The sequence below is a fragment of the Schistocerca gregaria genome, chromosome 3 (genome assembly GCF_023897955.1).
Source record: "Schistocerca gregaria isolate iqSchGreg1 chromosome 3, iqSchGreg1.2, whole genome shotgun sequence".
Lineage (NCBI taxonomy): Eukaryota > Metazoa > Arthropoda > Insecta > Orthoptera > Acrididae > Schistocerca > Schistocerca gregaria.
In genome coordinates, this window is record NC_064922.1 from 532,206,199 (window position 1) to 532,233,644 (window position 27,446).

A 27,446-nucleotide genomic window follows, 5' to 3' on the forward strand; every position below is an offset into this window, starting at 1 on the left:
ATCATTAAGAGAAACACGCCTATTGTCAAACAGTTGTCTGTGAAAGTACCGGCCACGCAGGTATAAAGGGGTGTTGCAGCTACCGCAGAGGCACAGTGGTTCTCCATTTACAGCAGTCATGGCACGCAAGGTAAGGCGAAATGTCGGCGCACTCACTCAGTCTTAAACACGCTTAGTTTGAGGCGACTGATAAGTTAGAAGTTTCTTCTTGTCAGCATTTCATGGTTTATTGCTGTTACAATTTTTCCTGTTAACTTTGGCGTAATATATGTTTAACCTGGCATGACATTAATAAAATAATCATGTCTTAATAAACGGAAGTTGCATTTATTTTTAATCTCAGAAGCGACAAAAAATTTCATTTTATTTGCAACATCAAATTGTAGAGTTTGCAGTGATTGATTTATCGTTTTTCATTATCATCTCCAAGTACGTTATCGGGTTGAGACAGTTACAAACCGGTTTCAGCACAGTAATTTCAAATGTCGAACATGTATGAATTCTGTGTTAGTATTTTAGTCCATAGTCTTTTGAGACCGTACAGGCTAGGGGAAACTGACACAACAAATTCTTATAACGTTATTTGTTTCTTTGTAACAGTTTCTGTGATTATAAAAAACTAATAAAATAAAATGAGTGAAAACGACAAATTTCAAAGACACTGAGCATCCTAATACATCACTATCAAATATGATTTTTCAGAAGAGCTTCTGTGAAGTTTGGAAGATAGAAGACGAGATACGGGCTGTTAGGACGGGTCGTAATTCGTGCTTGGTTAGCTCAGTTGGTAGAGCACTTGCCAGCAAAAAGCAAAGGTCCCGAGTTCGAGTCTCGGCCCAGTACACAGTTTTAATCTGCCAGGAAGTTTCAAATAAGATTTTATTTCTAACTCCGGGCGTCTGTCAATTCACGCTGTGAATCAAAAGTAACAGCAACATTCAATCACACATCTGGAACAGAAAATATCGTTTAGGGCAGTCTTATCGTTTGCCTTGCCGTTTTATGATACAAAATAGGAACTGTGAACAGTTTTTGTTGTTGGGACGTAGGAAAGTGGGTTCCAAACTGTTGCTCGTTATTTTCGGCTGCCAAAATGGTAAGTTTTCATTTATATTCGCTATCACCCTCCGTTACAACTTACGTAACCCACAGAAGGTCCTAATTCGTAATTATGTCACTCTTTAAGTGGAAAATGTTTTCTTATTAAACAAAACTGAACCCTTTGCATGCAGCAGTCACAATCATATGTGTTATGTCGTAAGCAGATAAGTGGGGATGGGTTGTTACCATGAGGCGTTTGGCCTCTTGTTACTGAAGCGTGCACTATGTGAAGAAAGGACTCAGATGGGTGAGCCATCTTACGCGAAGCCGGCTTAAAGATATTTCTTTTCTGGTAGGCTGCGGCCACGTCTCCCGGGAGGAAGCAATTCAATTGTGCAGCCGCCACGGGAACGAAGACCAATGAAATATGTGCCTGTAGTGTGTCCCGAAAAATTTTGTCATCGGTGATGGATCGTGTGATTTGGAAGCACGATGCTAGAACTTTAGATCTAGTCAGAACTACAACTAGTTGTGACACTCTTCTTATCACAAAAAAAGTGACATTTTTACGACAGACGCCTTCGAATAATTGTGAATAAACGATTAGAAGTAAAGGCAAATTGCCCTACACCAACTGACGCAGTCAGCCCCACGTCAGATAAATACTTGGCGTGTCTAACAAATGAGGTGCGCACTATTGCCAAAGCCGTTAGCTTCACAACCATATCTGCTTTAGAGATGACGTGTTTACTGATAGAGATTAATTAAGAAAGTTAACGTTTTCAAAATCCAAAACACTGCAGAAAAATGTTCAGAAGTGGTGACGTTATTCGGTATCAACACAGTGATGGTATACAACATCAGATTCACTTAAATAAAAAAGTTAGAATGTGTGAGTAAATCTTAGTTCTTCCCGTTTGCACTGATTTGCGTATCTTATTTTCTGAGGCTATGTGAGTAATTTACAACTGCTTTATACAGAATTTCTTTCATACGCTTTTGTTACAGGTCTTGAAAAAAAATTGCAAAGATGTTTTGTAACAGTTTGAACAGAATGAAATATAAACGAAAAACACCTTACGATGACCCTCGCGACTCCAGTTTAATCAAATAAGAAGAGCAAACTGCATGATATTTAAGTTATTTTATCTTGCGTTTGCTCAATTTCCTTAGTCGAGTGATTAGTTTTACTTACCATTGTTTCAGAGGACAGGGTTCCGATATCCACGTGCAATGCCTATGCAAAGTGAATGAGAAGAGCACTTCGAAATAATATGAGCCATTCCCTGTCCTTTTAAATTCGTAAAAGGAGCGCATACCTGAACCATTTGCGAGTGGAACAGGGAACCTGTAGTGGTACAAGATACCCTCCACCATACACGGTATGGTGGTGTGTGGAGCATACCGGTTGTATCACGTAACAGCCGTCAGACGCATTTTATATGGTGTTTGGACAGATATTTGCAATTTCACTTTCGCATTGTGTAGCTGGAGTCAGGGCAAACAAGTACTGCTCCTCACGTTTTTCATGCGACTCCCGCTGTACGCGGAAAGCGTCGGTTCGTTTCTCGTTACAAACAAAATTAATTTTAAATCGAAATTTTGCATGTCCATTCGACAGGGCGCTCCAAAATTAATCTAATGCGATATTTGTTTTATCGCTGTGAAAAAACACGGACAGCACACGAAGAATAAATGGCATTCCCACAGCGACTGGCCATCGCTTCTGCAAGGCGGTAACAGTCAATGCGGGCCAGGGAGGTGCTGTTACTGCTGGAGTACTGGTTATTTTTCGTGTTTTACTGTCCCCCATATACACACATCAAAAAGTTTATCATCACCTCAGTCCCGAGAGTTCCGGAACCTGTACAAGAAAATTGAGTAGAGATCAACATCAACATCATTTCCGCCCTTTTCATTGCTCATGAAAACACACATTGTATGTTGTACCACCATACAGCGAGACCTACAGAGGTGGTAGTCCAGATTGCTGTACACTGTTCAAAAATGTTCAAATGTGTGTTAAATCTTATGGGACTTAATTGCTAAGGTCATCAGTCCCTAATCTCACACACTATTTAACCTAAATTATCCTAACGACAAAGACGCACACCCATGACCAAGGGAGGACACGAACCTCCGCCGAGACAGCCGCACAGCCTATGACTGCAACGCCTTAGACCGTTCGGTAGAACACCATCGGTAGGGGCAGCTGACTTACTCTTAATAATTTATGGTGGAAAGAAATTTAGGGAATGATACGTAATTTAAATTTTCAATTTAATCCCGCGCGGTACCTCTAATACCCAGCTGCACGTCATCTTGCATTGATGCATACCTGTATTCGTCGTGGCATACTATCCGCAAGTCCATAAAGGTACTGTTGGTCCAGATTGTTCCATTCTTCAATGGCGATTCGGCTTATATCCCTCAGAGTGGTTGATGAATCACGTCGGCAATAAACAGGTTTTTTCAATCTATCCCAGGCATGTTCGATAGGGTTCATGTCTGGAGAACATGCAGGCCATTCTAGTCGAGCGATGTCGTTACCTTGAAGGAAGTCATTCACAAGATGTGTACGGTGGGGTGGCGAATTGTCGTCCATGGAGACATATGCCTCGCCAATATGCTGCCAGTATGGTTGCACTATCGGTCGTAGGATGGCATTCACGTACCGTACAGCCGTTACAGCGCCTTCCATGACCACCAGCGGCGTACGTCGGCCCCACATAATGCCACCCCAAAACAGCAGGGAACCTCCACCTTGCTGCAATGGTTAGACAGCGTGTCTAAGGCGTTCAGCCTGTCCGGGTTGCCCCCAAACACATCTTCAACGATTGTCTGGTTGAAAGTATATGCGACACTCATCGGTGAAAAGAACGTGATGCCAATCCTGAGCGGTCCATTTGGCATGTTATTTGGCCCATCTGTACCGCGCTGCATTGTGGTCGTGGTTGCAAATATGGACCTCGCCATGGACGTCGGGAGTGAAGTTGCGCCTCATGCAGCCTATTGCGCACAGTTTGAGCCGTAACACGACGTCCTGTGGCAGCACGAAAAGCCTTATTCACCATGGTGGTGCTGCTGTCAGGGTTCCTCCGAGCCATAATCCGTAGGTAGCGGTCATCCACTGGAGTAATATCCCTTGGACGGCCCGAACGAGGCGTGTCATCCAGAGTTCCTGTTTCATTGTGTCTCCTCCGTGTCCGAACAACATCGCTTTGGTTCACTCCGAGATGCCTGGACACTTTCCTTGTTGAAAGCCCTTCCTGGCACAAAGTAACAATGTGGACGCGATCGAACCGCGATATTGACCGTCTAGGCATGGTTGAACTACAGGCAACACAAGCCGTGTACCTCCCTTCCTGGTGGAATGACTGGAACTGATCGGCTGTCGGACCCCCTCCGTCTAATAGGCGCTGCTCATGCATGGTAATTTACATTTTTGGGCGGGTTTCGTGACAGCTCTCAGCAGTCAAAGGGACTGTGTCTGTGATACAGTATCCACAGTCAACGTCTATCTTCGGGAATTATGGGAACCGATGTGATGCAAAACCTTTTTTGATGTGTGTAGATAAAACGAATATCGCACTAGACGAATTTGAGAGCGCTCTATCGAATGGGTACGTAAAATTATGATGTACGATTTTGTTTGCAACGGACAACGAAGCGACGCTTTCCGTCGACACTAGGCATCGCATGGAACACGGGATGAGCAGCATTGTCTGCGCTGTCTCCAGCTACATAACACGAAACTGAAATTGCAAATATCAGTCGAAACATCAGAGAAAATACGCCTGACGTCTCTTAGGAGAAGCACCCGGTATATGTATATGTGGAGGAAGAATAGCTCTTATTCTGGTGATGTTGGAGGAAGCTGAAAAATTTCCCTCTACTCCTGGTTCTTTGCGTTACTTTCATCAAAATAATTAGATTTGGACAACAAAGCAGTTTTTTTAGAGTAGATCATACTGAAGACTTGCGTATGGTTTCCCTCGAAATACATTCCTTACACTTTGACATTAGTATTTCATACTCCCTGTTTACAGTCGATTTGAAGACTTTGTTCTATTTTATACAATTTCACAGTATAACCTCTACGAATTTAAATAGTCTGACAACCTCAAGTTTTATATTAACAACGCTGCAATCAGAACTTTTTGTTCTTTCTCGTTTTTATCGACACTGTCTTAAATTTCTATTAGTTTACAGAAATCGGCTATTCAGTGCAGTAAGAGAAAATAGTGTCCAAAACGATCTACATTCCATTGCAATCAATCATTGACGATAATTTCGTGCACGCAACGCCACATACACTTACCTACTAATTATATTGGATGGTCAGAAACAGTCTGATAAGCTGGCGAGGGGGTTCCAGGGCAGGTCGTGCTGAAAAGTAACTGTTAACAAATTATCCAAACGTTGCGCCGTTTCCGATTTAATTAGCATAGACGTTAGTTAATTTAGTCGTTGCGCCCAAATTCAACAACTTGGACGTGCTAAAATGCCGCAATACACAGACAGCTGTAGGTCCGCGAATTACCACTTTGTCTGTTTCTCACTAATTATAATGTGACTTTTTCGGACGTGATAAATTTGAACACGGCGATCAAAAGCTACATATGTTCGATTCGAGAAAACAAACGAAGGACATGATTGGGGGGAGTGTCTGTATTTGCTCGCGGAACGACCTGATTGGCTAACTTAAATTCTAATTAAATTGCAAAGGGCTCAACGTATCCAATTTGTTAATTAAAGTTATTTCTCAACACAGCCTATCCTGCAACATCCTTATAAATTTTTCAGATTGTTACTAACCACCTTGTGTATGTATATTAAGATCATGAGCTGCCGTATTAGGATTTAGCGCAGAGCGTGTAATGTTACTACCGTTTTTTCGTCCAACACAACATACTGATTTCTAGCAGTTAAAAATCCATCGAGCCAGATTCATGAACGCACTCCTCATGATGATATCTTAGTTATTAACTGTCAATCAGGCAGCGTGTTGAACTATCGAATTTATATAATAACATAATCTACTCCCAAGTAATGTTTAGTAGAACTGTTGCTTCACAAGACTTTTTCTGGTGCCTAGAATGTATTTCTTTTTGTTTGCCCACAAAAAACGTTAACAGCAACTGCTCTTTGTACAACTTCCAGAAATCTGATGCAAAGCTAATATTATCTCGACTGTATCGCAATCCTGATATTTTACTTGTATTCAAAACCAACATCTTTCCAATTCTTCATATTTTTTCACAGAGAGTCAGTAGCGGTGCCACAGCTTTCACAGATAGCCAAACAGCGAACGACCCCCCACTCCATCCAGCCTTTCCACCTTCTCTGCAGGTGTCGCTCTCTTTTCCAGACATCTGCTACCCGTTTACTTCCCCTCCATGAATTCCGTAATTCAGGCGTTATTTTCCACCAGCCCCGGCGGTGCACACCCACTAGCGCACCTGTGGCCCCTCTGAATTAATTACGCCTTCTGGACGGGACAGCTTCCTGAGATCTTTTTATTTCCGCTCGGAACGCTGTCGGAACGCTGCTACGCAGTGAAACCGTGTTCTGTTTTTCTAGACGTCATCCGGTAGCAACGTAAGCAGCTGCAGGGGGGAGGGCGGGGTGCGTTCTAGTGAGCCCGACTGCACTCACCACTAACGAATCGTTTCGTCCCATTGCATTTCGAAAATAACCGAGTTGCTACACGAGTAACGTTTCTCTGTTAGTTTTGATGCAACAGGGCCCGCAAATGTCATTCAGTCCGGGTGATAACATTTTACCACGCTGTCTGTCGCTAGATAAAGCGAAATGGTCCATGTTTTTGACATTAACGTACACTTTCAACTGTGAAGCTATTTTCAGATGCATGCATGGCTGTTGTCCACTAGAATATCCATACATGATACAGAGCCCAAGGACTGCAATTCAGACATTTATTAGCGTACAGTTGGAGATTGACAGCCACAGCCAGGAGTCTGATAAAAAGAAATAAGATTTCCATAATGGAAAGAAATAATCTCGATCATTCTGTGTCCCCAAGGCTGACTAATGTAAAAGATAAGAAAAATCGTTAAAGATATGGTGATTTTTACTAGCATTTATGATAACAGGAAGTTCTAGTACAACAGTAATCCAGCGTAAGAGTACCATATAAAATTGCGCCAATGTGGCAGACTTCGTGGAAGAGTAATGCCTTCACGCAGTCCATTCTATTATTATCACTAGTATTTCATAAATAAATATTTCATTATTCAAAAGCACTCCACCAGTTCACTTAATCACTGCGCAGCTTCATGTTCAAACAACATAATATAGTTGGTTTCAGGCTACAGAGGATCTACGCAAAACAATAATTCTGCGCCCACGTAGAGACATATCGTACTAGAAGTAGCAACAGTCCTCTGGCATCTTGATCACGTTTCACGAGAAGTAAAAGTTGTGTAATCGTTCTTCACGTGCGATATTTCTATTTTTTATGCCAACTGTGAACTTTGTTCGTAAAGCTGTTACTGTCAAACACCTTGTAGGGAGTACTCACTAGCACGAGGAGCGCAGAGTCCAGATAAAGCACAAATGGAAACTTCCTTATGGTCCATCTAATTTGTTCTTATACTGTTGTCTACTGCAGGATGCTTTATCTTAAATAATGTTTGATTAGTTAAGATACAACACTGGTCCATAATCTACAAGCTGTGAAAGCTGGCTTGGTCTGAATATAGGAATCTACACTGTCCAGTCACAATGCACCCACCTGCGGATACCCTGAATAACCAACTTTAGCAGCACAGACCATTGTAAGATGTGCAGAAAGAGAGCAGATGAGGTTCTGGACGATACCGACAGGGATGTGGGGCCATGCCAACTCCACTCCTGTCGCCAGTTGCACTGGATTTCTCTGTTGATCCATGGCTCGAAAAGCCCGACCGAGATGGTCCCACAGATTGTCGACTAGGTTCAAATACGAGAACTTTGATGGCCACGAGAGTACGATAAATTCATCCTGGTGCTCTTCGAACCAGGCACGTACTCTGCGAGGAGCGTGACACGTCGCATTGTCGATCTGGTAGATGCCATCGTGCAGAGGAAAGCAAACTGCATGTATGGCTGGATATACACTCCTGGAAATTCAAATAAGAACACCGTGAATTCATTGTCCCAGGAAGGGGAAACTTTATTGACACATTCCTGGCGTGAGATACATCACATGATCACACTGACAGAACCACAGGCACATAGACACAGGCAACAGAGCATGCACAATGTCGGCACTAGTACAGTGTATATCCACCTTTCGCAGCAATGCAGGCTGCTATTCTTCCGAGGAGACGATCGTAGAGATGCTGGATGTAGTCCTGTGGAACGGCTTGCCATGCCATTTCCACCTGGCGCCTCAGTTGGTCCAGCGTTCGTGCTGGATGTGCAGACCGCGTGAGACGATGCTTCATCCAGTCCCAAACATGCTCAATGGGGGACAGATCCGGAGATCTTGCTGGCCAGGGTAGTTGACTTACACCTTCTAGAGCACGTTGGGTGGAACGGGATACACGCGGACGTCCATTGTCCTGTTGGAACAGCAAGTTCCCTTGCCGGTCTAGGAATGGTAGAACGATGGGTTCGATGACGGTTTGGATGTACCGTGCACTATTCAGTGTCCCCTCGACGATCACCAGAGGTGTACGGCCAGTGTAGGAGATCGCTCTCCACACCATGATGCCGGGAGTTGGCCCTGTGTGCCTCGGTCGTATGCAGTCCTGATTGTGGCGCTCACCTACACGGCGCCGAACACGCATACGACCATCATTGGCACCAAGGCAGAAGCGACTCTCATCGCTGAAGACGACACGTCTCCATTCGTCCCTCCATTCACGCCTGTCGCGACACCACTGGATGCGGGCTGCACGATGTTGGGGCCTGAGCGGAAGACGGCCTAACGGTGTGCGGGACCGTAGCCCAGCTTCATGGAGACGGTTGCGAATGGTCCTCGCCGATACCCCAGGAGCAACAGTGTCCGTAATTTGCTGGGAAGTGGCGGTGCGGTCCCCTACGGCACTGCGTAGGATCCTACGGTGTTGGCGTTCATCCGTGCGTCGCTGCGGTCCGGTCCCAGGTCGACGGGCACGTGCACCTTCCGCCGACCACTGGCGACAACATCGATGTACTGTGGAGACATCACGCCCCACGTGTTGAGCAATTCGGCGGTACGTCCACCCGGCCTCCCGCATGCCCACTATACGCCCTCGCTCAAAGTCCGTCAACTGCACATACGGTTCACGTCCACGCTGTCGCGGCATGCTACCAGTGTTAAAGACTGCGATGGAGCTCCGTATGCCACGGCAAACTGGCTGACACTGACGGCGGCGGTGCACAAATGCTGCGCAGCTAGCGCCATTCGACGGCCAACAACGCGGTTCCTGGTGTGTCCGCTGTGCCGTGTGTGTGATCATTGCTTGTACAGCCCTCTCGCAGTGACCGGAGCAAGTATGGTGGGTCTGACACACCGGTGTCAATGTGTGCTTTTTTCCATTTCCAGGAGTGTAGTTCTAAGGATAGATGCGTACTTGTGTCTATGAATTGTGGCTCTCAGAATGCTAAGATCACCCAGAAAGGAAACATTCTCCGGACCACAACACTCCCTCCTTCGGGTTGGACACTTCCGAGGATTGTTGAAGGGTATTTGCGTTCAGGTGTTTCACGCGGATCACGCTTACGGCAATCTGTACGATGAAGCATAAAACGTGGTTCATGTAAAAAGGCCACCGATCACTATTCAATGGACGTTCAATGCGGTACCGGCGTGCAGATTCCTGCCTTCGTCGGCAGTGACGAGAAGTCAGCATGGGTAAACGTAACAGGTGCATTCTGCGGAGGCTCATGCGCAGCTACATTCTGTGAATGGTCGTGGAGGAGACAATTCTGGTAGCCCATTGGTTCATCTGAGGGATCAGTTGCTCAACAGTTGCACGTCTATTCACCTGTACACACTTCCGCAGCCGTCATTAACTTTTCTCATCTATGTCTCGCATTTCACCACAGCTTGACATCGACGACGGTGTTATATAGCGCCACTTCGCCGTGATCGGTGTACTGTATCCATGGTGTCATGTGCACAGTTTGCAAACTTCTTCCGTCCTTGGCCCTTCTGGACTTATGGTCAGCCGGCCACAGTGGCCGAACGGTTCTAGACGCTTCAGTCCGGAGCCGCGCGACTGCTACGGTCGCAGGCTCGAATCCTGTCTCGGGCATGGATGTGTGTGATGTCCTTAGGTTAGTTAGGTTTAAATAGTTCTAAGTACTAGGGGACTGATGACCTCAGATGTTAAGTTCCATAGTGCTCAGAGCCATTTGAACCATTTGAACTTCATGTAAATTGCTCTGTTTCTGCATTATAACAACGACTGCACTGGTTTTGGCGTCTTACCAGCACGCTTTATATACCATCGAGTGTTGGTGCTGCCACTTGATATTTGTGATTGATTATTTCACGTTGATATCGACCACAGGCGGTGGTCACATTAGTGTGACTGGAGCGTGTAGTTGTGGCATACACAGGAGCGTCCAGTTAATTCTACACAGCGCCCATTCTTTTTTGTCGCCAGCAGGTTTTGGTGGTGATGGCGATGACACTGCTGGGCATGGTGGCGGCGCAGCAGGGCTCTTCGGCTCCCCCGCAGCAGCAGCAGCAGCTGCAGCAGCAGCAGCAGCAGCAGCAGCAGCAAAGGCAGCTCCCGACTCCTGGGGGCTTCTCGCAGGCGCCGCCGGCTGCCTTCCAGCCGCGCTTCCCCGCCGCCCAGCAGGGCTTCGGCGTGGGCTCGCCGTTCAGCCAGGCTGCCGGCTTCGGTGCCGGCTCGCCGTTCGGCTCTCCATTCGGCGGAGCGCCGGGCTTCGGTGGCTTTGGGGGTGGACCTGCGGCCGGCGGAGCCCTCGGGCTCGGACAGGGACAGGGCTTTCCTGGGGGATTCGCCGGCTTCAGGCCTGGGGCGGCAGCCGGACCGGGAGGCGCCTTCGGACAAGGTGAGTCCAAGTCGACTCCGAAGCAAAGCGTTGTACTGGAACTGAGCCGCGCGGAGTGGCCGCGCGGTCTGAGACACCGTGTCACGGACTGCGCGGCCCCTCCCGCCGGAGATTCGAGTCCTCCCTCGGGCATGGGTGTTGGGTTGTGTGGGGGGAAGAGACCAAACTGCGAGGTCATCGGTCTCATCGGATTAGGTAAGGATGAGGAAGAAAGCCGGCCATGCCCTTTCAAAGAAATCACCCCGGCATTTGCCTGGAGCGATTTAGGGAAATCACGGAAAACCTAAATCAGAATGGCCGTACGCGGGATTGAACCGACGTCCTCCCGAATGCGAGTCGAGTGTGCTAACCACTGTGCCACCTCGCTCGGCGGCATGCGTGTGTGTGTTGATCTTAGCATAATTTTAAGTTAGATTAAGCAGTATGTAAGTCTAAGGAGCGATGACCTCAGCAGTTTGGTCCCTAAGGAATTCACACACAGCTGAACAGTTGAACAGTTATAACTGCCACCTAAAACAATTCGCTTCACTGGCGATCCTATTGAGTCTGATACGAGCGCTGACGCCTTCTGTGCCTCTCACACATCCTTCATTGTTTTCATCATCATGTTATCGTGTTAGTAAATTTCCAGATCGTTTGACGATTTTATGGAATGTTCATTGGTTCCTCAACACTTATGAGGTGTTGTATGCTGTCCTCTTGACTCCGCATCTACATCTACATCTACATGATTACTCTTCAATTCACATTTAAGTGCTTGGCAGAGGGTTCATCGAGCCACAATCATAATACCTCTCTACCATTCCACTCCCGAACAGCGCGCGGGAAAAACGAACACCTAAACCTTTCTGTTCGAGCTCTCATTTCTCTTATTCTATTTTGATGATCATTCCTACTTATGTAGGTTGGGCCCAACAAAATATTTTCGGATTCGGAATAGAAAGTTGGTGACTGAAATTTCGTAAATAGATCTCGCCGCGACGAACAACGTTTTTGCTTTAATGACTTCCATCCCAATTCGCGTATCATATCTGCCACAATCTCTCCCCTATTACGTGATCATACAAAACTAGCTGCCCTTTGTTGCACCCGCTCGATGTCCTCCGTCAATCCCACCTGGTAAGGATCCCACACCGCGCAGCAGTATTCTAACAGACGACGAACGATTGTAGTGTAATCTGTCTCTTTATTGGACTTGTTACATCTTCTAAGTGTGCTGCCAATGAAACGCAACCTTTGGCTCGCCTTCCCCACAATATTATCTATGTGGTCTTTCCAACTGAAGTTGTTCGTAATTTTAACACCCAGGTACTTAGTTGAATTGACAGCCTTGAGAATTGTACTATTTATCGAGTAATCGAATTCCAACGGTTTTTTTTGGAACTCATGTGGATCACCTCACACTTTTCGTTATTTAGCGTCAACTGCCACCTCACATCGGACAACTTATTCTCGAAGTACACATATAGTTGTGATAACTTGCACAACCATGTGCCTATGTGACATGTCTCATCTCAGTGCACTACTGCGTTCCAAAATACCACTAATTCAATGAAAAAATACTATGATGAAAAGGGATCATGAAATTAAACCATTTGATACTAGATTCATTATGTCTTGAGTTCATGAAAAGCTCATGATGACAATCTGAAGTCTACTCAGCGTACATGCAGAAGCACACTATTCACATTTTCATTGACTCGGCGATTGCCTTTTTCTTATTCAGTTCTCTCGCTGTAAAGAAAAAGGTACTGTTCTGTATCGCACAGTAATGAACACTCAGCTGTACACATGTACATCTGCAGTCCGCAAGCCACTTTACGATGTTTTGCAGAAGGTATGTTCTGTAGCATTATCACTTTCCCGTCTTCCTGTTCCGATCGCGTATGGTTCGCTGGAAGAACGATTTCTGGTAAGCCTCCGTTTGGGCTCGAATCTCTAATTTTATTTTGATGGTCTGTTCGCAAGGTATATGTAGGTCGAAGTAATACAGTGACTGATCATTCTAGGAATGTACGTAAGTGGAACTTTAACAGAAAACCAGGATGTGATACAGAAAGCCTCTGTTGCAGCGTTTGCCACTGGAGTTGACTGAAAATCTCCGAGACGCTTTCGTGGTTATTAAATGAACCTTTCACGAAACGTGCTGCCTGTCCTTAGATTTTTCTCTATACTCCTTCTAGTAACAGTCCCAGCTCGTGGTCTAGTGACATACTCGATTCGTCGGCACATACGCTAAAATTTATAACCTCAGTAATCAATGTCTTCTCTAGTTCGCAGTGTGATTGTTTTCCAAAAGCTAAAAATTGGTTTCCGGGCAGAAAACTGTGACTTAAGCACAATGAGAACAGTTTATTACTGATTCTGTTTTCATGTAAATTTAGATTTCTGAGTTCTGATAATTCATAACGTACATTGCTGTCGTTACATACAAACGTTGGGTCCCTTTGGTAATTAATTTTCATTCATGACATGTTAATTGGATGATGCGGTGAATCTATAGGTTCTGAGCACCAAAAATTCTGCAATGCTATACAAACAAAAGGTGATAACTGAAGCTTTCATTTGACAGTAGCAGATATTTTTAAATGTGCTTCTAGACATGTACCTAACAGCTTAAAAGATGCCAGTAACACTGTTTAAGTGCCTTACGGTAGAAGGGGAATATTATATTTATTCGCTTTTCTTTTTCAGGTTTCCCTCAAGGATTCCCTGGTTTCAATCAGTTCAGGAACTTCTGAGACCTTGATCAAAACCCACGTCCCTACACCAAAGGACTTTAACACCGCTAAGATGTGGATTCCCAACTTTCACAGAATATACTCAGACTTCGGTCTGCGAAGAATGGACAACGTATGAAATTGTTACAGCATTTTCTTTAACATCAATGAAAGAGATACCATGTATTATTCACATTACTTTGAAATAAAGTTCTTTTACATCTATATTGCTAACTTTATTTTTGAAGACGATGTTCACTGAGAAAAAAAATAATGATTCAGAATCAACCTTCAGAAACATAAAGCCTCACCCATTCATTTTATGACAAATTCTTAGTTCTTCGAAGATCGCCACGTGGTACACATTCCTACACACTTCAGTTTCGGTTCTCAGTTCTTACTTATTTGTATATACATAGAGTTAAAGGTCTCTTTGTGGCTCAGGATAAACGAAATAGAAGAGCGAGTAACTGCTGATTTATTTCTACACGTTTATAGCCCGTTAATCACTCTAACAAAGATAAACGGTTTTAGTAGGGAGTATGAAAGAAGATTCACTATTGGGTGAACACTATCGTGTTGCAGGGAGGTGGAAATCGCTCAGTGATAATATTTTGAAACTTGTTTTGCATTTACTTCCTTTCGATTTCCAAATCACCGTGGTTTTTGGGAAAATGTGCTCAGTTAACGGCGCCAGTTCCCTGCTGCAAATAATTTATAAACCAGTGACAACTACTGCATCACACAGCATCTGCGAATTTCTTTTAAGTGAATTTGAATTTTGGTACTTCATTTCATATGTCTACTCATGTATTTACCAACACTATAAAATTCATTGTAATTTCTGATCGGTAAGGTGTTTGTGATTTTATTCTATTTTTTTTTCTCGTCTCTGCAACTGAATGAATTAACACCTTCTCCGCTTTCCTTCTTGCCATTTCTTTCGCATCAAATTTTGGTTATTCTGCGGGTCTCCTTTAACACACCGTCGTTTAGCACTGAAGAGATTCACTGGAATTTGTCTTCACGTTTCCAAATCGTTTGACGGCTCTTCATGAATTGAGCCTAAGTAACTCTGATGACCCCAGTCACATAGTAAATAATACTGCATGTTGAATGCCATCTCTACGCAGTCCTACGTATTACACGGTGTCGTGGTGAAGTGGTCACGATGCTAGACTGCTGAAGAGGACGAGCCGTGTTCAAACCTCACACGTGCGACTTTCTTTGCCGCGCTGGATAGCCGCGCGGTCTTGGGTGCCTTGAACGGTTTGTCGCAGGTTCGAGTCCTCCCTCGTGCGTGGGTGTGGGTGTGTGTTTTCCTTAGCGTAAGTTAGATTAAGCAGTATGTAAGCCTAGGGAGCTGTAATCTCAGCAGTTTGGTCCCATAGGAACTCATCACAAATTTCCAAAGTTTTCCTAGTATTACTGTTACCCTGTTGCATACAAATCCAAAATTCTGAAAATTTCACCGACTTTAAAGAATTGTTTTGAATCAATCCAATCATTAGTGCAGGTACTTTGAGCATGCCAATCTGTATTGCTTCAGAAAAACTAATAACTTTGAATCTTACTAGACTCCACTTCAGTTTAGAATATGCTATTAACCGAAATAACACTAGAAGCAAACTAATGATAGTGTATCGATCCAGAGAGGAAAACAATTTCCTTGATCTTCAATCTGACGTAGCAAGAGTGTTTATATCATTCACGGTCGTTCATCCCAATACAGGTCAATAGGACATCGAAATTTGAAGGAAACTTGATTGTTTACTATGTTGTTAGAAAATCAACTCAGTCATCTTCCACAAGGGAATCTGTATGGAGGTGAAGTGAAAAATATCTGCAAGTTTCTAATAATCACATAATAAATAACTCATTTTCAGCACTATCATATAGATGAAAGCTGTTTAAGTACAGGATCACAGTCAATTAGTTAATTGTGAAATAACACATTAAAACCATATACTGACTATTTCCTTTTAGCCGTGAAGTTGTTAGTAGCGGAAGGTGGGGTGAAGTGACCAGGGCGAAAAAATGACCATTGCATATATTTTTCTATGAACAGTGCTGCTGTCTGAAGAAGAGTGGTCCAATTAGTTCCAATATACACCATAACTGTTGTCAGTGAATTTGATATAGGAAGTCCGTTCTGTTGTGCAGTAAATTTTTTTTCCGTTTTTCAGGGATCTCATTGATGTTCTTGTTATCTCAGTTAAACGTAGAGTAATTCGTTTTTTCAATAGAAATGTTAGAACAACGTCTTTGGCCGTAAAATATAGTTCCCTGTTCTTTCTTTGGATTTGATTGTTTCATCCATGGACCACTAACGTCGGCATGGCGTCCGATCGGGAGAAGGAGCCATAGTACTTGTAGGGAAACTTGGCCAAATTGTTCAGCCCAATAAGATGTAGCTCTTACTATGTGCCACACAGGAAAATAACTGATTTTGGCCGAGGAACAGAGCATATAAAATGTAGACTGGCAACAGAAAGAAAAGCGTTTCTGAAGAAGAGTAATTTGTTAACATTGAGTATAGACTGAAGCGTTAGGAAGTCTTTGCTGAAGGTATTACACTGTAGTGTTTCATCTCTTGGGGATGAAACGTGCGCAATAAACAGTTCAGACAAGAAGAGAATAGACGCTTTTAAAATGAGGTGTTACAGAAGAATGCTGAAGATTAAATGGGTAGCTCACAAAACTGATGAGGAGGTAGTGAATAAAATTGAGGTGACAAGAAATTTGTGGCACAACTTGACTGAGAATAGGGGTTCGTTGACAGGACACACTCAGATATTAAGGGACCACCAATTTAGTTCTGGATTGATGTATGGGTGGGGGGCGGCGTGGGGGAAAACAAAGATGGAGACCAAAATGTGAATACAGTAAGCAGATTCAGAAGGATGTATTTTGCAGTAGTTATTATAGAGAAAGAGGCTTGCACAGGACTGAAGACAAGGACAACACAACATCAAACATAATACTAACGATTTACTTCTAAATCCCATTATATATTAAGCTATCATCCATAATTTTATCACTTTGATACGATTTTGAATTAGTTAATTGAAAAAGGCGTGATAATCTGGTACAGAAAAGAAAAGATTGGACAATAGAGCGCTTCATTGGCACAGGAACGTATAGACAATGCCTAACGACAGGTGGCCTAAGAAGATATTACGTTGGGAACCGCCAGGAAGAGGAAGGAAAGAAAGCTCAGAGCAAATAAGGGAAAAATACAAACTGTAAGCAATGGAAGAGGGATGATTGGAACGAAATAGACCTGCGAAGGTCGAAAACGGCTATCTCCCAGGGAGAAACAAAAAAATGGTTCAAATGGCTCTGAGCACTATGGGACTCAGCATCGGCGGTCATCAGTCCCCTAGAACGTAGAACTACTTAAACCTAACTAACCTATGGACATCACAAACATCCATGCCCGAGGCAGGATTCGAACCTGCGACCGTAGCCAGGAGAAACGCCGAAGAAGAATAGGAAGAAGCGTCCTAGAGAAAAACAGTAGGTGGCAAAAGGGAGAATGAGAAAATGTTGAGTGCGTTCGACAGATTTACGCGTTCCGTACTTCCCGTGAATAGCTTAAAGAAAAGATGATTCGTCTGAAATAGTCACTCTCGATTTCTTGCCCCTGTGCCCCCCAAGTTCTCGAGTATAAATTACCTGTTACGAGCTCATCCATGGCGCGACATTCTATCCTACTCATCAGCCTTCTTTTTCATTGCTAAACCTGTACTCCGCTAATAATTCATAAACTTGATATACTGAAAAGAGCTTGCAGCGAGTAGCGATATTCAGATTGGTGCGACTTTTTCTATATACTCCGAAGAACCAAAGAAATTGATAACATCGTGTAGGGCTCACGCGAGAAAGCAGAAGTGCCACAACACGACGTGGCATGGACTCGACTAATGTCTCAAGTAGTGCTGGAGGGAAATGACACCATAAATCCTGCGGGGCTGTCCATAAATCCGTAAAAGTATGACAGGGTAGAGATCTCTTCTGAACAGCACGTTGAAAGGCATCCCAGATATGCTCAATAATGTTCGCGTCTAGGGAAGTTTGCTGGCAGTGGAAGAACTCAGTCAAGTGCTCCTGGAGCAACTCTGTAGCAATTTTGGACGTGTGGTTAGTCACATTGTCCTGCTGGAATATCCCGACTCCGTTGGAATGCACAATGAACATGAATGGAGTCAGGATTCTTACATATCTGCCACCTATCAGAGTCGTATCTAGAAGTATCGGGTTCCCATATCACTCAAACTGCACACGCCCCACGTCAGAACAGAGCCTCCACCAGCCTGAACAGTCCCCTGCTGACATGCAGGGTCCGTGGATTCATGAGGTTGTCTCCATACCCACACACGCCCATCCGCTCGATACAACCTGAAACAAGAATCGTCGGACCAGCAAACATGTTTACTATCATCAACAGTCCAATGTCGGTGTTGACGGGCCAAGGCGAGGCGTGAAACTTTGTGTCGTGCAGTCATCAAGCGTACACGAGTGGGTCATCGGCTCCGAAAGCCCATATCGATGATGTTTCGGAGAATGGTTCGCACGCTGACACTAGTTGATGGCCCAGCATTGAAGTCTGCAGCAAATTGCGGAAGGGTTGTACTTCCTGTCACGTTGAACGATTCTCTTCAGTCATCGTTGGTCCCTTTCTTGCAGGATCTTTTTCCAGCCGCGGCAATTTCGGAGATTTTATGTTTTACCGTATTCCTGATGTTCACTGTACACTCGTGAAATGGTCGTACGGGAAAATCCCCATTTCATCGATACCTTGGAGATGCTGTGTCCCATCTCTCGCGTGCGGACTATAGCACCACGTTCAAACTCACTTAAATATTGATAACCTGACATTCTAGCAGCAGTAACCGATCTAACAACTGATCCAGACATTTGTTGTCTTATATAGGCGTTGCCGACAGCAGTGCCGTATTCTGCCCGTTTACAGATCTCTGTATAGAAGCCATAATATATTCTATTTATTCCTATCAAATGCTCAACGTGCTATAAGTTCCTGTCAGAAGAGAAGTGGAACCAGGAGGGAATGAAGTAACAAAATGATGAAGTTGGGTGCAAAGCTCTTGTAGACTTTCGTAAAACATAAGCGGAGGCTCGCAAGCGGAAGCCTTCATCGCTGGCGATACGACGGTCTCGGCCACTGAGTCCTGTGCAAAGGGGAGTTCGTTTATGAGTGCAAGGAGAATCAAGACATGGATAAAAGAAACCGAGAGAGGAAATTCTGCGAGATGGACTGCGGGACATCATTCCAGCAGCAGAGTTAATTACTCTCGCAGGCGCCCAACTTCCTTGGCAGGTCCAGTCTGTCTGTGTAAAAGTTGGCTCAGCTCAGCTCCAGAGAGAAAGTGCGAGATAACAGGGCGCTGGGTTTCTCCCAAAGGGCGTTTTTTCTGGAGGCACGGCTGCTCTCGTCTTTGCAACCGTACACAGATACGTCCTGCGGTGCGCCACACAGTAGCTGCAGCACAGCAACTGAAAATCGTCAAAGGACAGGCTATCGCGAAGAGCCAAATCGAACAGACGAAATGTAGCAGTTTTTCTTTTATTTGTACTGAGGTATTTGCATTCACTCCTCGAGCAAATTAATGAAAGAAAGCCTATAAACTGACAGGAAAACAACCACAACTAAAACAGCGAATAGTAAATTATTATTTGACCCTCTAAAACGCCGTATTTATGGAGCTACGATTTTGAGTATCCATACCCATAACAAAAATTTACTCATATGTGAGTGTGTGTATGGATGTAAGCATATTCACGTCTTATCCTAAACCACTGGCCCGATTTCGACCAAACTTGGTGCACACATCACTTACTGCTTGGAAAGAACTGCTGTGGGAGTAAGAACCAAGGGATGGGGTAAGAGTTAGGGTGAATAATAAATATAGCCTGTGACGCTCGAAAATCTAGAGTTTATTCATCCACTATTTGAAGTGACTTGGAACAATCTCTACACGTAATTACAAACCTTTACGAACCTTTTTCTTACTATCAACCCACACAAAATCGTGAAAGAGAAAAAAATTTATCGCTTACTACATTTTCGTTGTTCCTACAGCGAAACTACTACATCAGACATGATGTTTTAATTTATTTGACTTCCTTGCTGCTAACTGCTAACTGTATTCATGACTCATTTGGCGAACGGTATTCACATACGCCACCGAATGCATATACAAAATTTTATCGTAGTATGGCATACTGTTCAGCAGATATGACGTCATGAACACCTACATCGTAAATGACGCTCAAATTCATTACTTATTTGCTACTTATTATAATCGAAACACATTTTGCTACGGTATCCACATGTCGCGCTGAATGTACCTACAAAATTATATCATTCCGCGACACATACTTCAGGAGGTATGACATCATGAACACTGAGATGACTGAAAAACTGATGGGTGAAAAACTACCGCACCTTGCAAGACGTTTAAATTTCTCTCTTCTTTTTTACTAACTCTATTCGCCACGCATTCCGACAGTATTCACATACGTCGCTGCATCTACCTACAAACGTTTTATCATTGAACAACACACGTTTTATGAGATATGACATCATACAGACCGAGATCCCTAATAGACGCCATAGACGCCGAGCTGCTTGAAAAATAAATTACAGGGCGATATCCACCAGAGATACAGATGAAATATGTGTACAAATATACGTTAAACATACAATGTATATGTGAAATACATGTGACAATGCGTATGAGGACAAAGCCGCCGCGGCTGCTACGGTCGCAGGTTCCGATCCTGCCTCGGGCGTGGATGTGTATGATGTCCTTAGGTTAATTAGATTTAAGTAGTTCTAAGTTCTGGGGGACTGATGACCTCAGCAGTTAAGTCCCATAGTGCTCAGAGCCATTTGAATAGGAGAAAGGTCAGTGTTCTGAAAGTAGGAGAGAGATAGAGTAGTGGAATGAAAGTGTAAAGTGGGAGTTTTGATCAGAATTTAGCAATCCTTACCATGTCAGATGAACTAATACCGTGAGTGAACAGATTCTCGAGATATACAGGCCTCAAACTGACGAATGGCCTCAACCATGTCTAGACACAAACAAATACACTCCTGGAAATTGAAATAAGAACACCGTGAATTCATTGTCCCAGGAAGGGGAAACTTTATTGACACATTCCTGGGGTCAGATACATCACATGATCACACTGTCAGAACCACAGGCACATAGACACAGGCAACAGAGCATGCACAATGTCGGCACTAGTACAGTGTATATCCACCTTTCGCAGCAATGCAGCCTGCTATTCTCCCATGGAGACGATCGTAGAGATGCTGGATGTAGTCCTGTGGAACGGCTTGCCATGCCATTTCCACCTGGCGCCTCAGTTGGTGTCCAGCGTTCGTGCTGGATGTGCAGACCGCGTGAGACGACGCTTCATCCAGTCCCAAACATGCTCAATGGGGGACAGATCCGGAGATCTTGCTGGCCAGGGTAGTTGACTTACACCTTCTAGAGCACGTTGGGTGGCACGGGATACATGCGGACGTGCATTGTCCTGTTGGAACAGCAAGTTCCCTTGCCGGTCTAGGAATGGTAGAACGATGGGTTCGATGACGGTTTGAATGTACCGTGCACTATTCAGTGTCCCCTCGACGATCACCAGAGGTGTACGGCCAGTGTAGGAGATCGCTCCCCACACCATGATGCCGGGAGTTGGCACTGTGTGCCTCGGTCGCATGCAGTCCTGATTGTGGCGCTCACCTGCACGGCGCCAAACACGCATACGACCATCATTGGCACCAAGGCAGAAGCGACTCTCATCGCTGAAGACGACACGTCTCCATTCGTCCCTCCATTCACGCCTGTCGCGACAACACTGGAGGCGGGCTGCACGATGTTGGGGCGTGAGCGGAAGACGGCCTAACGGTGTGCGGGACCGTAGCCCAGCTTCATGGAGACGGGTTGCGAATGGTCCTCGCCGATACCCCAGGAGCAACAGTGTCCCTAATTTGCTGGGAAGTGGCGGTGCGGTCCCCTACGGCACTGCGTAGGATCCTACGGTCTTGGCGTGCATCTGTGCGTCGCTGCGGTCCGATCCCAGGTCGACGGGCACGTGCACCTTCCGCCGACCACTGGCTACAACATCGATGTACTGTGGAGACCTCACGCCCCACGTGTTGAGCAATTCGGCGGTACGTCCACCCGGCCTCCCGCATGCCCACTATACGCCTTTGCTGAAAGTCCGTCAACTGCACATACGGTTCACGTCCACGCTGTCGCGGCATGCTACCAGCGTTAAAGACTGCGATGGAGCTCCGTATGCCACGGCAAACTGGCTGACACTGACGGCGGCGGTGCACAAATGCTGCGCAGCTAGCGCCATTCTACGGCCAACACCGCGGTTCCTGGTGTGTCCGCTGTGCCGTGCGTGTGACCATTGCTTGTACAGCCCTCTCGCAGTTTCCGGAGCAAGTATGGTGGGTCTGACACACCGGTGTCAATGTGTTCTTTTTTCCATCTCCAGGAGTGTATACAGCAAACACTCTAGCTTACAGCTGCGATTACAGAAAGACAGACGTAGCTCACGAATGTTGCTACCACCCGAAGATGCTGCCTCTCTAAATATTGATAGTTTCGTTAGTTTTATAATCATCTTGGAGTAACGATTTGAAATTGTTAAATTTTTGTCGTAAATGCTTCATCTTCGATACGTTACAGCACTCAAGACATTTGTTTTATGTAGGATGTTCTTGACGATTTCTAACAACATTTTTAGCTTGTTAGTGGCTGACTGGTAAGGCGCCTGATTACAAATGCGGAGTCTTAGTTTCGATCCTCGATTAGTCGTATTATCTCTATCAGTCGCTTATCACTTCTGACAACATTTGTTAATGTGAAAAAAAGCAGAGAGGCACCGTCGCTGGTGTGATGTTAAACTGTAAGCCACCAGTAAGCGGTTGGGTAAGTCAGCTCCAAGGCCGAAAGCAGACAACGGCAGACCACCTACAATCGGAACAGGTCTAGTGAACCATTGTGACGCATTGTGGCGTCCAACCAAACTCTCAAGTTTATGAGAGCTTTACATGGACGTCTTTTCATGCTTTATACAGCAAGCATTCTCTTAATGGAACCACGAGAATATTACACTGAAGGAGAAAAAAAAAATATCGCAACACACGCTGCAACGGTCATGAGCGTTAGTTACATTTGAGATCGGACGTCGTGGTGAGCTAATTTTAGAAAATTCATGTTAACTTTGCTGTATTGAATTTTACGCATGTATTCCGACCGGTTTCGGTTATTAGCCATTATCCAAATAGACAAACGAACAGTATATGCTATTGTCGAAAATATCCACAATCCATAGTCGGTAAGTACTGAATACCATGCTTAAAGATATTCGAAAAGAAGTAGTTATAAATCCAAAACCATAACGACTTTTACATTTCTTATATCATGCTACAGGTAAAGGCCATACTGCAGATCTTATTATGATACAAGTTAACAGCTATCAGGGAAACATTGTGACTCATTCAACTGAGATACAGAGGATGAGCAGCAACGATACTCGTAGAAACACACTGAACATATGGCACCGCATCAGAGTGTGAACCGTCAAAGATATTACAATCCAAGAAACAAACCTAATTTACAATCGATCATTATAAAAATATCCAACGTATAATACAAAATTTTTAAACATTATAAAAAGTTTGCCATAATTAAAATATGACAAACCTTTTATAATTTAATAATTTTTATCCACATGAAAATATTTCATGTGAGGTCCAGCGTAAAATGAACACTTTTAATAACAAAAAAGTTTTTAAGATCTGTAGATGACCCCAAAGTTTGTCGAAACCTGTTGTTTTAAATAAATATATATTTAGACGATCTTGACTGTTAAGCAAGTAAAGCAGATCGATCTTCCGGTCTTCTCAAAATCAGAAAATTCAGTCAATATGGATGAGGATGAGGCTGACATCCAAGAACGACCGGCGCCTTTTGTCGAATCGTAACCAGCATCATTCCACAAAGATGGCCTTCGACAGAGATGCTGACTCATATCCATTCTTCATTCTCCTACTGACGTCTACCTGTGTTTGTGCTTCGGCAGCCAAGAAAAGAATAGCAGCAAGTCTTTCCCGTTTCGACGCATTTTATGATAACGTTGCCACAGTTCACGTTGCCACGTTAACTGCAAGCAGGGCCCAAAAACACGTATATCACACTAATCCGTTGCCGACATTTCAGTACTTATATACCCGCATTGAAGATGCGCTGTGTTGCACGTACGCTGCAGCAACGCCCTAAAATAGAAACTTCTTGATCGCCACCTATATCTTTCCCTAGTAATGAGGAATATGCGTCAGCTGGAGTAACATGTCTCAATTGTGTTGTTCACCCACTTGAAATAGCCGGCCGGCGTCGCCGAGCGATTCTAGGCGCTACAGTCTGGAGCCGCGCGACTGCTACGGTCTTCCGACCGAATGCTTCCTGGGGTATGGATGTGTGTGATGTCAATAAGTTAGTTAGGTTTAAGCAGTTCTAAGTTCTAGGGGACTGATGACCTCAGAACTTAAGTCCCATAATGCTCACAGCCATTTGAACCATTAAACCACTTGAAATAACCTGGCTCCAATCTGGAAAAAAAAATCGTGGAAACCTGTACAGTGCATTATTGGTAAGAACGAAAACGGAGGACAGAGGATAATGAAACAAGAAAGTAACCTCAATAAACACAGATCCAGCAACCAATTATAACACCCCACCCGTCACTTATCTGGTTTTGGTGTGTGTTCACCCCAGGTAATTGACTAATAGATCAACAGAGAGTGCAAAACTGCCGCAATGTCGGATAACACAAAGAAAGTAATAAGGCCCCGTGACTCCTGATTGAACTGCGGTGGCAGTGTTGACATTAATTGATCCAAAATTGATCCCTTTTAATTAAAAAGGGGTGCACATTGATGTTATATTCAGCTATTGAACACCAGATGCAAATGTTGAACATAAAATTAATTAAGAAAGTGAATTGGGATTTCAATTACTTGATTGAAAACAGATGCAGTCGATTAGCACAGATTTATTTTAACTGACGACCTTCAATCATCACATTACATGACTCTACTAAGTAGTAATAAGTGGTAATAAATTGCGTTTGCGTGGAGTAAAACGTGATAAATCAAAAGTAATTCCTATCGACTGACCCAGGCGTAATGCGAAGTGCGAAAAGAATTCTACAATACATGGCCCATGAAACCCTCGTGGAAACTTTGCCAACGTGATCTAACAAATTAATCAGTGGCCGGAGCGGGCGCAATATCACCAAATCCAGCGTGTCGAGACGACATCATTACGCGGACGTCGGGCGACCTCGTGCTGCAAGGGTGCGCTCATCTATTCACTTCTAGCTATCTTGCTCAGTACATAGCTGAACGAAAACTTTCTATCTCCAAGCTCAATCTTTCCGTTTGCTAAGTCCTAAACTGCAGAGATGCTCACTCTCTCTCAGGCAAGCTGAGTAAAGAACGCGATGTCCGCACTCTAGGCAAGCTGGAAACAGAAGACCACTAAGGAGACTTCTCCCAGTCTGCTCTTCGCCTCAGTTTCCCCTCCAGCAAAATCACTTACGCCAATTGCAGCGCAAGTCGCGTTAATTATGCGTCGCTTCCCAGCTCCGACCAATGCCTGCTTTGGGAAGGGAACAAATTCCCACAAAATTTCCCTTCCTCTCAACTTCTATTTAGCTCCTCCCACGCCACCCATCAAGGTTAGCGTCTGCACAAAACACCAATTTTTCTGGAATTCTGACTCCCAGGAGAGTACTTCAGATTCCTTGGTCCTATGTTCCCATTGGAGGCCGGCGTATTTCATTCTGTCGCTCTTCACCTGATTTACTTCAGACTCTGGGGACCGTGAATTCAGTGTAAAGTTGCTATAGTCACGAACACGCATATTTTGGCCTCTGTTGACTGCTCCACCCCAGCTTTGCGCAGCTTACTCGCATGTTTCACTGAAAATGGGACGACGGACATTTATCAACAGGCGTACAATTTCTCCGTCTGCTTCCCACTACACTAGTATGGGGTCAACCACCCACTCACCAGTCACTCATCTTAAGGCAGCTGGAGGCCGCGCCCTGTTACCGCTTTCTCAGAGCTTGAGCTGCCCTAAGCTGCCTATTGTCGCTTCCCTTCGCCACCCCCCAGCTGGCCAAAGTCAACTCGAATATTTCCCTGGGATAAACTAGCCTCCAGTATCTCGACGCATTTCCACAAAGTTTTCATGTCATGTGAATAACTTTAAAACCATCACCTGACATTAATTATTTCAATACGTCCTTACTATACCCTCTACAAGATTCATTGTGCCTTGTCAGTCGTTTTTGTTCAGCCCCACAGTTCTCTCAACGTGAGTTAGGTGATCTTCAATGACTTCATGTAAAGAGCATAGTTCTTGCCATCTTACACAATAACTTCCCCAATAAAGAAATTGACAAAAGATGGTTACAGGACAATGTGTAGACAATGGCGGTGGTTAGTTCCTATGGTACCAAATGGCTGAGGTCATTGGTCCCAGGCTTACACAATACTTAATGTAACATAAACTAACTTGCGCTAAGGACAACACACTCACCCATACCTATGGAAAGACTCAACCTCGGACGTGAGGAGCCACGCAAACCATGGCAAGGCACCTTCAGACCACTCGTCTATCCCGCGCTGCTATAAACAATGTATAAATGGCTACCACAAAACATTGTATAATAATAAACGATTTCTCTGTGTAGGTGGAAAATGTATTTCTAAACGATATTTCAAAGAACACATAAAACGAATTTTGAGTGACAGCCAGCCAAAGTGGCCTTGTGGTTCTAGGCACGTCAGTCTGGAACCGCGTGACCGCTACAGTCACAGGTTCGAATCCCGCCTCGGGCATGGATGTTTGTGATGTCCTTAGGTTAGTTAGGTTTAGGTAGTTCTAAGTTCTAGGCGACTGATGACCTCAGATGTCAAGTCCCATAGTGCTCAGAGCCATTTGAACCACTTTGAGTGACAAATATACTAAGATACTATTATCGATGAAATCCGATGAACAACTGAGTATGATAACACGGCAAAAAGATGTATTAATTGTCAAGAAATTGAAGATTTAAATTGTTTTTATAAGAATCTACCATTTCAAGACGAATATATGACTAAAGATGGAGTGCAAGAACACCTTACATGTATCTAAACTGCAGAAATGCGTCTGAGCACAAGCGCTTTGCAGCAAGTGTTCCACAAGACCACCATTCCTGTGAAGGGAGGATTCAGCGCGTCTTCTCATCGACGGCCGAACACTTTCATAAATCCTAAGCGTGTTCAAAACGCATAGACGAGATCCCAGAGTTCATCGGCACTTTCGGCAGCACTGGAACACATCATAGCTATTAAATATCTTCACACACATAAAAAAATGTGAGAAGATTTAAGTCGGGGGCCTGAGAGGCAACGGCATTGGTGAACCGCGACCGATACATTTGCTGTTGAAGATTCATGCTGCGTATTCACGAACAGCAACATGAAAGCGTACCGATGCAACAACACGCGTGTGCCATATACGCACCCTTTCAAGGAACATTATCCAATAGTACATTAGCTTTTGTTGCAGG

General features: G+C 44.5%; 2 protein-coding genes across 3 annotated transcripts in view; one reads left to right on the forward strand and one right to left on the reverse strand.

Annotated features, from left to right (window-relative positions):
• Positions 1-27,446, reverse strand: part of LOC126353920 (GTP-binding protein Di-Ras1) — a 1,474,116-nt gene that overhangs the window by 1,175,918 nt on the left and 270,752 nt on the right. The gene's annotated exons all lie outside the window — the stretch shown is intronic.
• Positions 96-14,003, forward strand: LOC126353921 (keratin, type II cytoskeletal 2 epidermal-like). 2 transcript variants are annotated; one of them, XM_050003162.1, is made up of 3 exons: positions 96-130; positions 10,644-11,058; positions 13,753-14,003. In XM_050003162.1, exons 1-3 carry the CDS (start codon positions 119-121, stop codon positions 13,797-13,799), a joined length of 474 nt encoding a protein of 157 aa, XP_049859119.1. In that variant the 5' UTR covers positions 96-118; the 3' UTR covers positions 13,800-14,003. The 2 variants fall into 2 exon arrangements, with proteins under 2 accessions (XP_049859119.1, XP_049859120.1); XM_050003163.1 differs by having other exon boundaries at positions 10,647-11,058.